At 35.1% G+C, this 16,184-nt stretch overlaps 1 protein-coding gene across 3 annotated transcripts in view; it reads left to right on the top strand.

Moving 5' to 3' along the window:
• Fam174a (family with sequence similarity 174 member A) overlaps positions 1-10,019 on the top strand; it is a 28,178-nt gene extending 18,159 nt beyond the window's left edge. The window contains exons 2-4 of one of the 3 annotated variants that reach the window (XM_070030942.1): positions 1,556-1,690; positions 6,927-6,972; positions 9,475-10,019. In XM_070030942.1, coding sequence (XP_069887043.1) covers positions 1,556-1,690; positions 6,927-6,939 — 148 coding nt within the window. In that variant the 3' untranslated portion in view covers positions 6,940-6,972; positions 9,475-10,019. Of the gene's footprint in view, positions 1-1,555; positions 1,695-6,926; positions 6,973-9,474 lie in introns of those variants that run through there. The other 2 variants (XM_070030943.1, XM_070030944.1) reach the window with 2 other exon arrangements.
• Positions 10,020-16,184: the final 6,165 nt, after the last annotated feature.

The raw sequence follows: 16,184 nt of genomic DNA, 5'->3' as shown, positions 1-16,184 counted from the left end.
AAATTCTATCTGTTGATGTTTCTGTTAAGTCAAAAGTGAAGGGTATGTTAAGCATATTTTAAAGTACTGCAAGCAAAGCACACACACACACACACACACACACACACACACACACACACACACACACACACACACACACACACACACCAATCCTTAAGACATATACTGTGATAGAGACCATATAAGGACCACAAAACCTAAATTTTGTTATACTTTATACAGAAAACAATTTAGATCTCTCATCTCCATGTTCTGTGTGTTGGAGAAAGTATATGCGTAAAGGTATTCATACATGTATATTTATACTTGTTCAACAATCTACTCATTTATAAAAATAGCACCTTAGACTTCATGCTACTTTGCTTTTGCAGTTAAACTATTATTGACTGAATGATTCCATTTGTGACTATCATTAAATCACTGGTTTTTATACCATCACTTTTCTGTTGTTGTTTTGGGTTTTTTTTGGTCAGTCTTGGGGCTTGAACTTAGGCCTGGCCACAGTCCCTGAGCTTCTTTTGCTCAAGTCTAGCACTCTACCACTTGAGCCATAATGTCACTTCTGGCCTTTTCTATTTATTTGGTACTGAGGAATCAAACCCAGGGTTTCATACATGATAGGGAAGCACTCTGCCACTAAGCCAGTAGCTATATAAATAGCAGTGATTACTGGAAACTATCTTGGTTTTTACCCAGTGTTAGTCATATTTTGCAAGTTTTGATTACTACTCAGAAGCTAGTATAGAGTCTGATGCTTAATAATGGTCTAATAATTTGTTGCCTGTATGCATGTACATAAAGCATACTTCATGTTCCAGTGGTTCACACTCCCATTGATCTGTACAGCTGACTCTGAAATCTGAATACTTATCAACCTTACTGCATCAAGCAAAGTGAAACAATTTAACTGAGTTTTATTTGTGATCACTTCCTGAAATACGTTCTGTTTTGTTTTTAATCTCCTATAGATACTTTTTTCTTGTTGCATAAGGGTTGACTTGGGCATTGATTGCAATTCTATACTTTGAGGTGGGAATTACAAGCTTAGTGATGCTTAGCTCCTGTCCCTGAGAACTTTGATTTAATTATGGCCTGAGCATGGGCATACCCAAATTATTCTGATGTATACACAAGGTTGTTATGAGTTTGATACACATGCACATGCACATACATATACACACACAAAACATAAATTATATCATACACACATGTACACAGAGCTCCAAAGTGGAGTACTTTTATATATCATCAGAAGGCATGGAGGATATGTACAAAGACTGGCTTCATTGAAGATGTTTTTCCTGATCTGAGGTTTAGAGAATTATTTTCTAACATAATCTTTTGACAGAAGGAAAACAGTATGTCAAGAAATAGAAATATTATCCTGCAAGCAATGTAGGTTTTGTTTCATGAAATGTAAGTAAACCTTGATAATAAATTGATTGCCTGGGATGTAACTATTTGTCAGAAGTGATAATTGTAATAAATACATACAATCTGAAAATATTGTCTGTATTACATTTAAATAATTTTATTCATTTTTAATTATTTATAGGATGAGAAGAAGAAACCGAAAGACAAGGAGATATGGAGTTTTGGATACTAACATAGAAAACATGGAGTTGACACCTTTAGAACAAGATGATGAGGATGATGACAACACATTGTTTGATGCCAATCATCCTAGAAGGTAAATACTTAGTTATCAGGAAGGATATCCCAGAAACATGAAGTAAAGTACCATCTAAGATTTTATCTAACAACTTTTATTTGGTTCTTTTTAACAAACCTATCTAGTAGCTCACATTCACATTGCTTTGTTGAAATAAACATAAGAAATAATAGATTGCGCCAGGCGCCAGGGGCTCATGCCTGTAATCCTAGCTACTCAGGAGGCTGAGATCTAAGGACTGCAGTTCAAAGCCTGCTGGGGCAGGAAAGTTCGTGAAACACTTATCTCCAATAAACCGCCAGAAAACCGGTAGTGGTGTTTTAGCTCAAGTGGTAGAGTGCTAGCCTTGAGCTGAAGAGCTGAGGGACAGAGCTCAGGCCTAGAGTTCAAGACCCATGACCCACAAAAAAAAAAAAAGAAAAGAAAAGAAATAATAGCTTGCACCTAGCCTAAAAAATCATTTTTAATTTCATTTTATTGTCAATGTGAAGAATCTTGATTATACATTTCTCTGGGGATGAAGTTGATAAGCTTGATTTTAATTTCTTTTTTTCTATTTGAATCATTTGATTTATAAATAATGCTTTTTAGCAGAATATAGTCACTGGTCTGATGTTATAACTATATTGTCTTGTCAGACACTAAAGGTTGAGACCTTTCCAAAAATGTTTTGATAAAATTTTTTATGAGGCTATAGAATTTGTTTCAGTGTACATGCAATTTAGGAAAAGGACAACTAAAATTACACCCTGTAAGAAAAGGCACATTAGGTAGAATGGAATTTTTTGGGTGAAAAAAAATTAGAATACAGAATTAGATATAAATGCAGTTACTACAGAAATCTTGGTAGTAAAAAGCAACAAAAATGGTGCTATTGTATTACACATACATACATACTTATATAAATGGATGATTTATCATCATTTCTCTTATATATAATACTATAAGTATAAAGGGAGCATTTATTAATACTGGCAATGCATTTATTTAATAAAATAAAATAATCATATAATTGTATTAATAGTAGGGGTTGGGCAAACAAAAAATAACCTCAGCCCCTCTCTCTATCTCTGTATTGATGTCTCTGTTTTTCTTCTTCCTTTCTTCTAACTTTCTCTTGTTCTTCCAATTTTCTCTTTTCCTTCCTTCCTTCCTTCCTTCCTTCCTTCCTTCCTTCCTTGCTTCCTTCCTTTCTTCCCCCCTCCCTCCCTTCCTTCCTCCCTCCCTCCCCCCTCCTTTTTTTTTTGTTTTGGTCCATCCTGGGCCTGAACTCTGGGCCTAGGTGCTGTCCCTCAGCAATTCAAAGCTCAAGGCTAGCACCCTGCTACTTCAGCCACAGCACCACTTCTGGCTTTTTCTGTTTATGTGGTGCTGAGGAATCAAACCCAGGGCCTCATGCATGCAAGGCAAGCATGATACTACTGAGCCAACCTCCCAGCCCAACCTTCCTTTCTTTCATTCTTTCTCTCTTTTCCTTTCCCTTTCCTTTTCCTTTTCCTTTTCCTTTTTCTCTTTCCCTTTCTCTTTCCTTTCTCATGGTGATACTAGGGTCTCAGGGACTTTCACTTTCTATTTAAGCATTTTCGTTTTGAAGGATGCATCCAAACCTTTTTTCACTGGTTAGTTTTGGGATAGAATCTTGCTTCCCTCCTAAGCATATGTACATGTATGATTATCTGCCTATTTTAGGCTTCCTGTAGTTGCTAGGATGACAAATATGTGTCATTGCACCCAACTTCCCGCAGTTGAGATAGTTTCTCACAGACTTTTCTGTCTGGAATATCCAGGGCCTCCAATTTCAGTCTTCCACGTAGCTTAGGATGATAGGAACACATCGTGGCACCTAACTCTAGGTTAAAGAAGGCACATATCATGGCACCGAACTAGAGTCTTGTGACCTTTTCTGTCTAGACTGGCCTCAAACCATAGTCCTCTCTGTTCTCAGCTTCCCAGGTGGCAAAGACTATAGGCATGAGCAGCCTGCACCCAGCAAAGATTTAGTGTCATAATGAAAACACCATGATCAAAATTCATAAAAAGTTTATAACATGGGATTTTGTCCCATTGATGTGTATAAATTATCTATAAAATATTGTAGACTACTCATTAAGACTAATACTGATTTATCAGCTTTTAGATAGAAAACATACATTTGTTGATTTATATTTGAGTCATTATATATAATATAGATACAAATATATATGATATAAATGAATATGTATCATATAAATTTATATATTTATATACATATTGATATATAACTACAAATATATATCATTGATTATGCATTAGAATCAAAGAAAGAATAATACAAAATGAATTTGGAATTGGAGGCACAATGACAGAATCTTGGGCTTACTCTAAGAAAGTGCTTATTAAATTTAACAGCAATGGAGTATCACCGTTTTACATTATTATTGTATTTTTTGCAAAGCTATTATAATTATAAGTAAATATGCTTGAGACATATGAAGTATCTCCTATATATATACCTACACAGAAAGGGAATACAAAAAATGAAACAGTTAACAATTTAAGAAGATCCAAATTTCAACTCCAGGTCATCTATTTCAGGCAGTTCTTTAAAGGTTGTAATAGAAAGTAACAACTATCCAGTTTTGAATAGTTGTAGCAGGTGACAATTCAAATATAAAAAAGCAAGAAACTCTCAGGCATAATAATTTGCCAAGGAACTTGATAATCTGGTGAAAAATGAATAGATTCTTAGTAACATGAATCTCACTAACCTTGAATCAAGAAGAAATTAAAGCTTCACTAAATACAGCAATAACAAAGAAGACTGAATTAGTAATTAAACTCCCCAACAGAGCTAGAGGTATCATTCACCTGTTAGTAGATGAAGCTCTAAGTTTGATCCCCACAAATGAGTAACAAAACAACAACAAAGAAGAGCCCAGAACTAGCTTGCTTCTCAGGTGAATTTTGTCCAACATTCAAATAAGATTTAATACCAGTCCTTATCAAACATGTTGAAAAAGCAAATGAAGGAACATTTTATCATTTATTTTGAGTCTAGTATTACCATGATACCACAATCTAACAAAGATACACAATGAAAAAAAACTACAAGTTAATACCTTGTGAGCATAAATGTAAAAGTTCTCAATAAAATCCTATTAAGAATGAAATTCAGCAGGATATTAAAATGTTGATACTATATAGCAGAGTGAGATTTTTTTTTCTGTCATGCAAGGATATTTCATAATATAAAGAAACCCATGGGAAGCACCACACTATAAAAACAAAGAAAAATATACATATGGTTATCTTAATAAACACAGAAAAGAAAACTTTTGACAGAATTGAACATCTATTCATGATAAAAATTTAAAAAAACTCAATGAAACTGGTTTAATAAAAAAGAATTTAACAAATTTATAAGGGCATGACTGTAAAAAAAAACCACTAATGTCACAACTAGGAAAATAACTAAGGAACCTGTTGCTAGGCAAGGATGCTCCTTCTGTTCAACTTCACATTGTAACTTTTAGCCAATGGAAACATTATACGTGAAAAAGTAAAATTATTTCTGTTTGCAATGATATGATAATACATGTAGTAAACTCTAAAGTTTAACTGTTGGTTGAACATTTTTATGTACTTTGTGCAGCTTAGCCTTATAAAGACAAACAAGTCCTGAAGTTTGTATGAGGCTGAAGGACTTTATGTTGAATGAAATAATCGAGATGTAGAAACACAAATACAGCACTATTTTAGTAATATATGAAATCTAATCATGCTCATGTATGTGGCTGGTATAGTGGAGTCTATCTGAAACTATCAAGCAAGCAGGCTTGCTTTCAAGAGTCAAGGGAGTAGAGAGGAAGCAAATAAGAAATAGAGGGAGAAAGATTGATTGGGAAAACATTAAAAAACAAAAGTAATAGAAAAGAAATACTGCTTATGAATAATGTGACATTGCAATTATCTTAGTGAAAGAACAAGTCAGAGAACAATCTTGCATTGAAGAAAGTAGAAGAAGAGTTGGAAATGTGGCTTTCTTTGTGCTGGTGTAATATTATTGTAAATTACTGCTTTCATTTGTCAAGATTGTTATGAATACCCTACAGTGGAAGGAGTAGTTTTTACCATCACTTTTACACCAGAGATGGTGGCACTGTGGTTGTGCGTCTGTGTTGCTATACTGATTATATTAGACATATATTTTATCAACCAGAGCAAATTAAAGCCAAACATGAAAGGATTTTAGAAAACAAAATTTATTGCAATTTGGAATTTATCATTATTCCAAAAAGAAGATGATTGCTTTGCTGAATCTGATTTACCTGGTCAGTTGTTTTTTCCGTCTTCATCCTCCTTCCCCCCCGTCCCCCTGTCCCCCTGTCCCCCTGTCCCCTCCTCCTCCTCCTCCTCCTCTTCCTCCTCCTCCTCCTTCCCCCTCCTCCCCCCTCCTCCTCCTCCTCCTCCTTCTCCCTCCTCTTCTTCTTCTTCTTAAATGTCATTGTAAAGGTGATGTACAGAGAGGTTACAGTTACATAAGTCAGATAATGGGTAGATTTCCTTTTGAACAGTGTCACCCCCCCCCCCATATTCTCTCCCAGTTTTTCCCCTCCTGACATGCCTCCCCACCAAGCTGTATAGTTCATTTTCAACATAGTATCTAGTGGGTTTCACTGCTGAATTAGTTCAGCAGTGAATTGGTTCCCCTTCCCCTCCCTAAATGAGATAAACTTATATACAAGACAAAGGGTACAGAAATATAAAACAGAGACAGAAAGGAATTAACCAAAGATAACAAAGAAGAAGAGAATGAAGAAAAGAGGAGGAGGAGGAGGAGTGCAAACAGTGCAATAAATTTTTTCTTGCTTCCATTTCTTTGCATTTATTTTGACAAACATTATTTTCTATGACCATATACACATAGCTATTGAGCCTTTGTGATTCTCTCCTAAGAATATCCTCCTTTTTCCTCTCTGTGAATGTTTAGACTGCTGTTTAATTAACCATATCCAGGTGTAATTGTCTTTTACTACCCATTGGGTTTATTTGTAGATTTATAGGCACATTCTAATTGTTACAAATGAAGAAAGCGATGCAAACTTTGTTTCTTTGGGTCTGTCATACTTTGATTAGTATAATTTTTTCCAAATCTTTCCATTTCCACTGGGGCAATGCCATTCTTATTGATGGAAGCATAGAATTCCATTATCTTTACCCAGAACATTCTTTTAGAATTGTTTCTTATTTTTATCTTTTTCATTTTATCTGCTAGAATTAGATCATGACAGCATTGCAAACCAAACCTGAGAAAGAAGATGGTAAGACCAGAGTTATCATTTGGAGTGACTATATACTGATGATGCTTAAAATATAGCTGTTAATACAAGCAGAAAATTTGTAAGCATATGAAGTAAATTTCTTGATTAGTATAATTTCTCTTGAAAGTGCCATGTGTATCTTAATTTTGTTTATATTTAGATACTGACACATTTTGTACAAAGAAATCACAAAACTAAAATAAAGCTCAGGTTTCTTGAACTGCTTTATGGGGTTTTCAGTTCCTATTGACTCATGGATGACTCAGAGGCAGCAGAAGCTGGCTAAATTTGCTGTTGTTTGTGGTGGTTGTAGGGCTTGAACTCTGATCTTAAGCACTGTCCCTCAGCTCTTCAGCTCAAGGCAAGCATGCTACCACTTGAGCCACAGTGCCTCTTCCAGTTTTCTGGTGGTTTATTGGAGATAAGAGTCTCATAGACTTTTCCTGCCTAGGCTGGCTTTGAACCGTGATTCCCAGATCTCAGCCTCCTTAGTAGCTAGGATTACAGGCATGAGCCACCGGCGCCCAGCTATTTTATTTTGCTCAAAGAAAAATGCTGGAGAAAATGGTAACCAGTCTTTAAAAAAAGTTTAAAACAGCTTCATGACAAATACAACAAATGTAAACAACATCTGTGCTATTATGTTTGACTTCCACTAAACAGTAGAATTATTATTTACAATGATGTATACCAGAGGACATTTTTTTTAAATTACAGTAACAGCTTCTAAAAGGTAGTCTGTCTATCATTTGAAGGCTACTCTAGTAATTCCTCTTAAGTATGTACTTTTTGAAGCTCTAATTTTACTTTTTGGCTATTTTTACTCTGGGTTATTGAATGTAATATCATATTATATGTGTTCATTATATTTTGTGCTCAGGGTTACTTGGCCATAAAACATTTTCTGGCCATTAGCATCAATACATCTGAATCAACAACAGATGTAATGTTATTGTTTAAGAATAAATCCAAATTACGATTTTCATCAAACATTATCTAGTTGAAAGTTGTTCTCATTTCTAAAACACTGAATTATTTCATATTATCGGAATGAACATTAAAGATATTCAGAGTAATTAAAAGTAGGAATTTTTTAATGCTAATGTTCATTATAAAAATTATTTTTTTCTAGAATGTCTAATGGTATGTTATTTGCAGGATAAATTGATATTTTGCTGTTAGGGACTATGTCATGCTTGTCATTATTTAAACAGGTAACAAAAGAAAAGATTCATATACAGTTTTTTTCCCATGTTTTATTCTTCTGTGGACATTAATCCATAGGACAGAATTTCCTTTGCTTCATTAATAACTAAACATCACAGTATGCAGATTTTATAATAACTGGCTTACCAAATATTCAGGGGTCTGAGTTTAATCCTCACAGCTATAAGCAGGAAAAAAAAGTCTCATGCCTTTACACATCTGGAGTGATGGGCAGCTCTTATTAGTTCAGATGCCTTTGGATGACAAAGTCTGAAGCTTTTCAATATCTGAAATCATACCCTATGTTTGTCCTGTCCTGGCTGCATGGCTACTGTCAATTGAGCCATCATATCTGTGTTTTAACACATCCCCAAACTGTTTCCACTAAAAGGACTTTTTATCCTTATCCAACAAAAAATTAATTAAAAATAAAAAGATAAACAAATATGAGTTAAGAATAGCAACTTAGACAATCACACTGAGGAAGTGGTATTTGAGTTGCATTAATTCATTAGCAAAATGATTGTTAATGTTACTTTTTTACATGATCTTCAGTATATTTTTGAAAATGTTAAAATACAATATCTTACACTAATTACTTAGAGATCTATAACTGACTAAATATAAGTGATTAAACAGCAACATGAAAACAAGCTTTTCCAAGAGCTGTGAATAATGATAATGAAAGATTATTAATTTACTAAAATATAAAAAACTTAGGCTATTCTTTGCTTTGGATAATTGTTTGTAATTGCGATCTCTTTTATTAAAAGCCTATATTTGAATTAAGAAATAGTAAAGCAAGTTGCATAATTAGAATTAAGGTCTGTAAAATTGTGTGATTGAAAATATAATTTTATATTACCATAAACTATGCAACAAGAGAAAAATGAGCAAACATATCCCTTTGCATTTATTGAGACCTTTCTGTTTTTATTGATAATTTTTGTTACCATACTTCACATACCCCACATGTTTTTGTCATTTCAGGCTTACTCATTTAGTTTATTCTTAGAAATGAAGCCTTAGAAATGGAATCATTTGGAAAACTATATTTATTAAAGTTGTAGAAACAACTACTGCATTTAAGTCAATTAAAGTTGTTTATTAATATTACATACAAGTGTGACTATTATGGCTATAATGTGGTTTTCAATTATCCATAGCAGTTAATTTCTCCCTGAAAATTAGAATTACAATTTTTTTTAATTCTGAAAAAATTAAGCATGAGTCTTTTGATTAGGTAAGTGTATTTATATTTGTTTCAAAAGTTATTTACATATTTTTTCCTTACAGATAAGATGTGCCTTTTGATGAAAAGATTTCAGCTTTCTACTATGAAGAGCAGAGTTTCTACATTTAAGGAATAAGAAGCCACTATGTCAAGGGGGGAGGGAGTATTTAATTTGTATACATTATGACAACTTTTAATTTGTAACTGCTGCAGTAAATATTCTATTACTTTGTTTTATATTTGTGTATAGAAGTGCTCTGTAATGAGCTCAATATATTCTTGAAGTAAAGTGTACTGTAATAGTTTATTTGTTTGACAGTTATATTAAAATGGTGACTTTGTTTTTTGCTTACCATATTATTGTAAACTTTTTTCTTTAAGTACTAATCAATTAGTATTAGTTATTTTTGCTGTGTTGTAATTTTAAAACTGTAAACCACAACAAATGGTGTGTAAAAATAATTAAAATTTTCCTTTGTTGAAATATATTTCCCAGTTATGTGGGGAAAAGAAGCCAAATTTATAATGCTCTTTGGAGGTTTTTAAAATATTAATAAATGTCTGCTATTGTATGCAAAATAATAAATGATTTTAAATTATTTTTAAGTGTTATGGCTACGATACACTTATCTGAACAAGAAAGAATTACAATTAAAAGACATATTTTTATGATTTCTAAAATAATCTGTCAGAAATGTTTTTCATTTTAGCAACTTCCACATCAAACATATGACACATATTGTAGAGTAAAGTTTACTTTTTTTTGGGGGGGGGGGGGGTCCGGTCGTGGGGCCTGAACTCGGCCTGGACGCTGTCCCTCAGCTTTTCAGCTCAAGGCTAGCGCTCTACCACTTGAGCCACAGCGCCACTTCCAGCTTTTTTTTCTTTTTGCTTATGTGGTGCTGAGGAATCGAACCCAGGGCCTCAGGCATGCAAGGCAAGCACTCTACCACTGAGCCACCTTCCCAGCCCTAAAGTTTACTTTTTTTTATTAGCTATGTTAGAAACACATGAATTGTGGAAACAGTGACAAAGCAGTACAGTTCTGGTTCAGTTATGTTAGAGATAGGCAAATAAAGGTTAAAAACTTAGAAGCCGTAAGCAGATACCAACTTCGTTATCTCTGAAATCATTAATGTGTTTCAGTGGATGAGTTGGGACATATAAAAATGCTTTCCAATCCAGGTGCTGGTGGCTCACTCCTGTAATCCTAGCTACTTAAGAGGCTGAGATCTGAGGACTGTAGTTCAAAGCCAGCCCAGGCAGGAATGTCCGGGAGACTCATCTCCAATTAACCACCAGAAAACTGGAAGTGACACTGTGGCTCAAGTGGTAGAGTGCTCACCTTTAGCTGAACTGGTCAGAGACAGCACCCAAGCTCAGAGTTCAAGCCCCAAGACTGACAAAAACAAAAACCAAACAACAACAAAAAATTTTCCAGTTACTGTGGGTTACAAGGCTGTACATTGCACCCATCCATGGAGTTTATAGATTCTGTTTTTGCTCTTTAAAAAAGGCTGTACCTTTTGAACACTGTCTCAGCAGAAACCATCCACACGAAGAACTGTACATTGTCTCTTAGGCTTCTGCCTCAGATGGATACATGTCAATTTATATTCATTTTATTGACCAAATCAAATCCTAAGTCGGCTCCAGTATTCAACTAGGCAAGAATCCTGTAGGACAAAATTTATACTATTTGTCTCTTCAAAGTGCCAAACAGCAGCAGAATATTTGTTTATACACTTGAGGCCCTAAATTCAATCCTCAACAAAACTGAAAGACAAATTTCATGCCAGCTGGCTTTCACAAATGCATCAGTTCATCTTTATAACTACACACATGAGCATGTGTTAGCAGAGGATGAATGCTATTCAACATTTACTAAGAGGAAATGTACTTTTTTCCATTAATTCTTAATTTCCAAGAGAAGTCAAGATTCTTTTTTTAATGATGTAATGACAATCTTCATGATGTGTTCATTTTTATAATAAAACTGAAAATACTGTAGAGGGATGTGTGCTGCTTCCCAACAAGTTTCTTCACACAAATACCAATCATTACAAAAAATGGTTATCAGGGTGGCAGTCCAGTCCTTTGAAAATATGACTTAATAAGTATTCTTAATATTTGAATTACCATATTTTCAAATTGTTTCAGAACTGGGTATGGTGGCTCACACCTGTAATTCCTAGCTACATGGGAGTCAAGATTGGGAATATCGGGCTGGGATGTAGCTCAGTGGCAAAGCGCTTGCCTAGCAAGTGCAACGTCCTGGGTTCGATCCCCAGTACCAAAAAAGAAAAGACAAAAAAAAATACAGTTAAAAAAAAAAAAAGATTGGGAATATCACGATAAAAGCCAGTTCAAGTAAAGTTTTTGAGACCCCTCCCCACCTCCATCTCAATAAAAGCTGGGCATGGTGGTACCTCTGTCATTCCAGTTACTCAAGGCGATCAGAATTCAAGCCAGGCCAGAAATAAATGTGAGAACCTCCTAATAAACAAGTAAATCAATAAGTACTTAGGGCCTACCTAGATATTGCCAAGTTATTTACTTTAAACCCCATTATTATCAAAAATAAAAATGTATCAACAACAGAGAAGGTATTTTTTTATTGAATTTATTCCAATACCTAACATGAAGTTCATTGAATAACTGCTATTATTTCTAAATTCACTTTTGCATCAAAACTTTACTGGAAGTTAAAGTTACCAAAGGTAAAACTTTCTGAGAAGGAAATAAAAGTATTTTCTAATGTGGATTTCATAATGACATCTTTATGTATGCATTTTGAGTAATTCTTCTGTACTTTCCCTGTCCAATCCCATTGGTTAGTCCTTAGATTGGACCCATTTTATTTGCAGGTTAATTTTTTTTGTTGTTATTGTGCCAGTCCTGGGGTTTGAGCTCAGAGCCTGGGTTCTTGTCCTTGTGCTTTTTTGTTCAAGGTTAATTCTCAGCCACTTGAACCACAACTCCACTTCTATTCTTTCTGTGTGTGTGTGTGTGTGTGTGTGTGTGTGTGTGTGTGTGTATGTGTGTATATGGTTAATTGGAGATAAGAGTATCAGACTTTTCTGCCCAATCTGTTTGTCCACCATAATCCTCAGACTCAGCTTCCTGAGAAGCTAGGAGCCACTGGTACCTGACTCATTCATGTCAATTATTTTTAAGATATAAATTCCCCACACAAGTTAAATCATGTGATTCTTCAAGCCTGGTTTGTTTTGATTAACATGATGATCTCAACTTTGATTATCCTTCAAACAACATGTTTCATTTTTCTTCATAGTTGAAGAACACACACACATACACATAGTTAATAAACCAAATTTTCTTTTTTCATCTGTTGGTGCGTACTGATTGAGAATGCTCCACAAATATAAGTAAATAAAAATAGAACTATCATATGAACCATCTTCTTTTTATAGGGAAAGCTTCCAAAATGTTTTGAGCAGTAGCAATAACTTCCTGAGAAACATTTGCTCAAGAAATTTCTCAAGAAGCACAATTCTGCTTTTCTTTTCTTTTCTGGAAAAAAAAAGTATAGAATAGAATACAGGTTAGACTGGTCTTTTTCTAATCCTTTATTTCCTATGCACGGCTGTCAGTCCTTCAGCACCAGGATTTGCTCTTACCCACCTTGTTTTATGTTTTATTTTTTCTCATTGAATGTGTTTTTTATTCATGCAAAACGATCCTTCTCAAATAAAAAACCGAACCATCCTTCTCTAAATTTGGACATACTCTTTTTTAAAAATTATTGTTTCTTGTTCTTAGATGTAGACTACCAATTGGTGCCTTCCACTGGCAGAGCTGAACCAGGAAGGACCAAGAGGATCCAATACAAAAGTGTATGACTTCTACAAAGGGAACCCTTAAAAAGTTTTCAAACTATTTAAGGAGGAGCCAAAGTCAAAAGTGAATTAAAATGAATGTGAAAACTAGGCCTCTTATGTCATTTCAAATGTTTAGAAAACATTAGCCTTGTCACATTCTGTTTTTTTAATATATATTTTATTGTAAAGATACTGTACAGAGGTTACAGTTACAAGAGTAAGGTAATGAGTACACTTCCTATCGAGCATTGTTACCTTCTCTTTTGTTTATCCCCTACCATCCCTTCCCCCCCACTTCCCACCCACCCCGAAGGTGTAAAGTTCATTTTCAACAGTGTCTTGTACATCTTATTGTTACGATGGGTCATCCTGTATCCTTATTTCAGCTTTTTGTTATTTCCCTACCCCTCCCCAAATTAGAAAAAAATGTATATGCATGATGCAGGGCACCAGAATCAAATACAGTGAAAATGGGTTATACCATGGGAGAAGAACATAAAAAATAAAAAAAAATACACAGTACATTTTAAGTACATTAATAACAACAGCAACAAGCTGGACACTGGTGGCTCACTCCTGTAATCCTAGCTACCCAGGAGGCTGAGATCTAATATCATGCTTCAAAGCCAGCCCAGGCAGGAAAGGCTGTGAGACTCTTATCTCCAGTAAACAACTAGAAAACTGGAAGTGGCATTGTAGCTTAGGCAGTAGAGCACTCACTTTGAACTGAAGAGCTGAAGGACAGTGCCCAGGCCCAGATTTCAATCCCCATGACTAACAAAAAAATAAAAACAAAACAGCAACAAAGATAAAAGGCCTTGTCTCCCTATCTTGGGGTTCATTTCACTTAGTATCAACTTATACGGTCATATGAACACAGCTTATGACCTTTTCTGCTTGTCCTAGACATATACCAGACCAGAACAGGACATCCCACCAGCACATTTTAATCCTCACATTATAATCCTCACAGGATCAATTGAGACCAAGGAAAGTATCCTTAAAGCTGTCAGGATAAAAAGATCAATAATCTGTAAAGGGAAACCAATTAGAATAACTTTAGATTTCTCAGCAAAGACAACGAAAACAAGACAAGCCTGGAATGATGTATGCAAAGATCTAAAGACAAACAACTATCAAGCAAGAATACTGTACCCAGCTAAACTCTCCTTCATAAAAGAAGGTCAAATAAAAACCTTCCACAGCAAAGAAAAATAGAAACACTATATCTCCACCAAACCAGCACTACAAAAGATACTTAAAGATATCCTACACATAGAAAACCGAAAAGAGCACAATAAAGGCCAAGAAACAGCACCCAAACAGGGAATCCTAGAATCATAGGAAGAATTCAGTTGGCACAGCCCCCAAGAAGGTGGATAGCATGGTAGGAACTACCAAATACCTCTCTGTCCTAACTCTCAATATTAATGGACTTAACTCTCTAATTTAGCAACATAGACTGTATAGTTGGATCAAAAAGCAAGATCCTTGTAGCTGCCCACAAAAACATATTCTGAAAATGAAAGACTGGAATGAATTCTACCAAGCAAATGGCCCCCATAAACAGGCAGGAGTTGCAATCCTAATATCATATAAAAGAGACTTCAAATTAAAATTAGCGAGAAGAGATGAAGAAGGTCATTACATTCTGTTATTCAATCACCCTGAGGTTAATGGGCAGTGGAGAGAAGAAAATTAGGCCCTAATTGATCACATGATGAGCAACATGTATAGACACAGAATTTCTAGTTCCCATTTTTGCACACATGAAATATTTACTCTTGGGGTGTCAATCCCCATATATGCAAAACAGGCTAATCCTCTTCAATGTATTCCTAATTATAATCCATGATGGCACTGGTTTGAAGACTACAGTATGTAAATTAAAGTTCCGGGAAAGATGACAGGAGAAATATTAATTAAAGAAACAATCAACACCCTCAATATTTCATGATAATAAAAGTATTTGAAATCAACAAAAAAATTCTGACAGGAAGTGAGTGTCAGTTATAGCAATTCTTTTATTGCATTTTGATAAATTACAGTTGCATTAATTTATGGGATACAAAATGACATTAAGATTTTAAATATAGAGCTGGGAAGGTGGCTCAGTGGTAGAGCGCTTGCCTTGCATGCCTGAGGCCTTGGGTTCTATTCCTTAGCACCATATAAGCAAAAAGGAAAAAGCCGCAAGTGGCGCTGTGGCTCAAGTAGTAGAGTGCTAGCCTTGAGCTGAAGAGCTGAGGGACAGCGCCCAGGCCCAGAGTTCAGGCCCCACAACTGGACCCCCCCAAAAAAAGATTTTAAATATAATATAGAATAGCAATCAAACTTATATTATCACCTCTAATAACTAATATTAGATATTACACATTCGTGTGATGGAAACACTTAAACTATGCTCTTCTAGTGATATTGACATGTGCAAGACTCAGTTATTATCTGTGTCCTCCATACTGCAAGCGGAGCACCTGTCACCACTTCCTTGATCCCTTACTCCTAGTGGCCTACAGAGTCAGGCATAAGCTACTACAAGTGAACACTTTTGCTTTCCATTACTGATAGCCAATGTCTGCTGCTGAACAACCTATCTGAGCTTACTGAAATACATTTTGAGTTCTCAATATTGTATTTGTGTGTATGTGACTCTATGGATGATCTGTTTCTATGCTTTTTATTTGTCTTATTTGTCTTATTGTAGTTTACTACTATCCTCAGGACTTTTCCCACAAAGATTCTCTTGTCTTGGGGATTAGTGTTGATGTTGCAGGATCACAGCCTTGAGATTCGCCAAAGCTTTTCACATCTTGTGGAGAAAGTCTAGGAAACACTCCTTGATATGCACAGAAGCCATCTCCCCTTTGGTCTTCCACAAATGCTTCTGAGGCACCCAAAAAGTACTGTCCAACTGCACTATTGAAATGAAC

Source organism: Dipodomys merriami, unplaced genomic scaffold, assembly GCF_024711535.1.
Source record: "Dipodomys merriami isolate MVZ:Mamm:240054 unplaced genomic scaffold, mDipMer1.0.p SCAF_20, whole genome shotgun sequence".
NCBI lineage: Eukaryota > Metazoa > Chordata > Mammalia > Rodentia > Heteromyidae > Dipodomys > Dipodomys merriami.
This window is presented reverse-complemented; position numbering and strand designations above follow the sequence as displayed.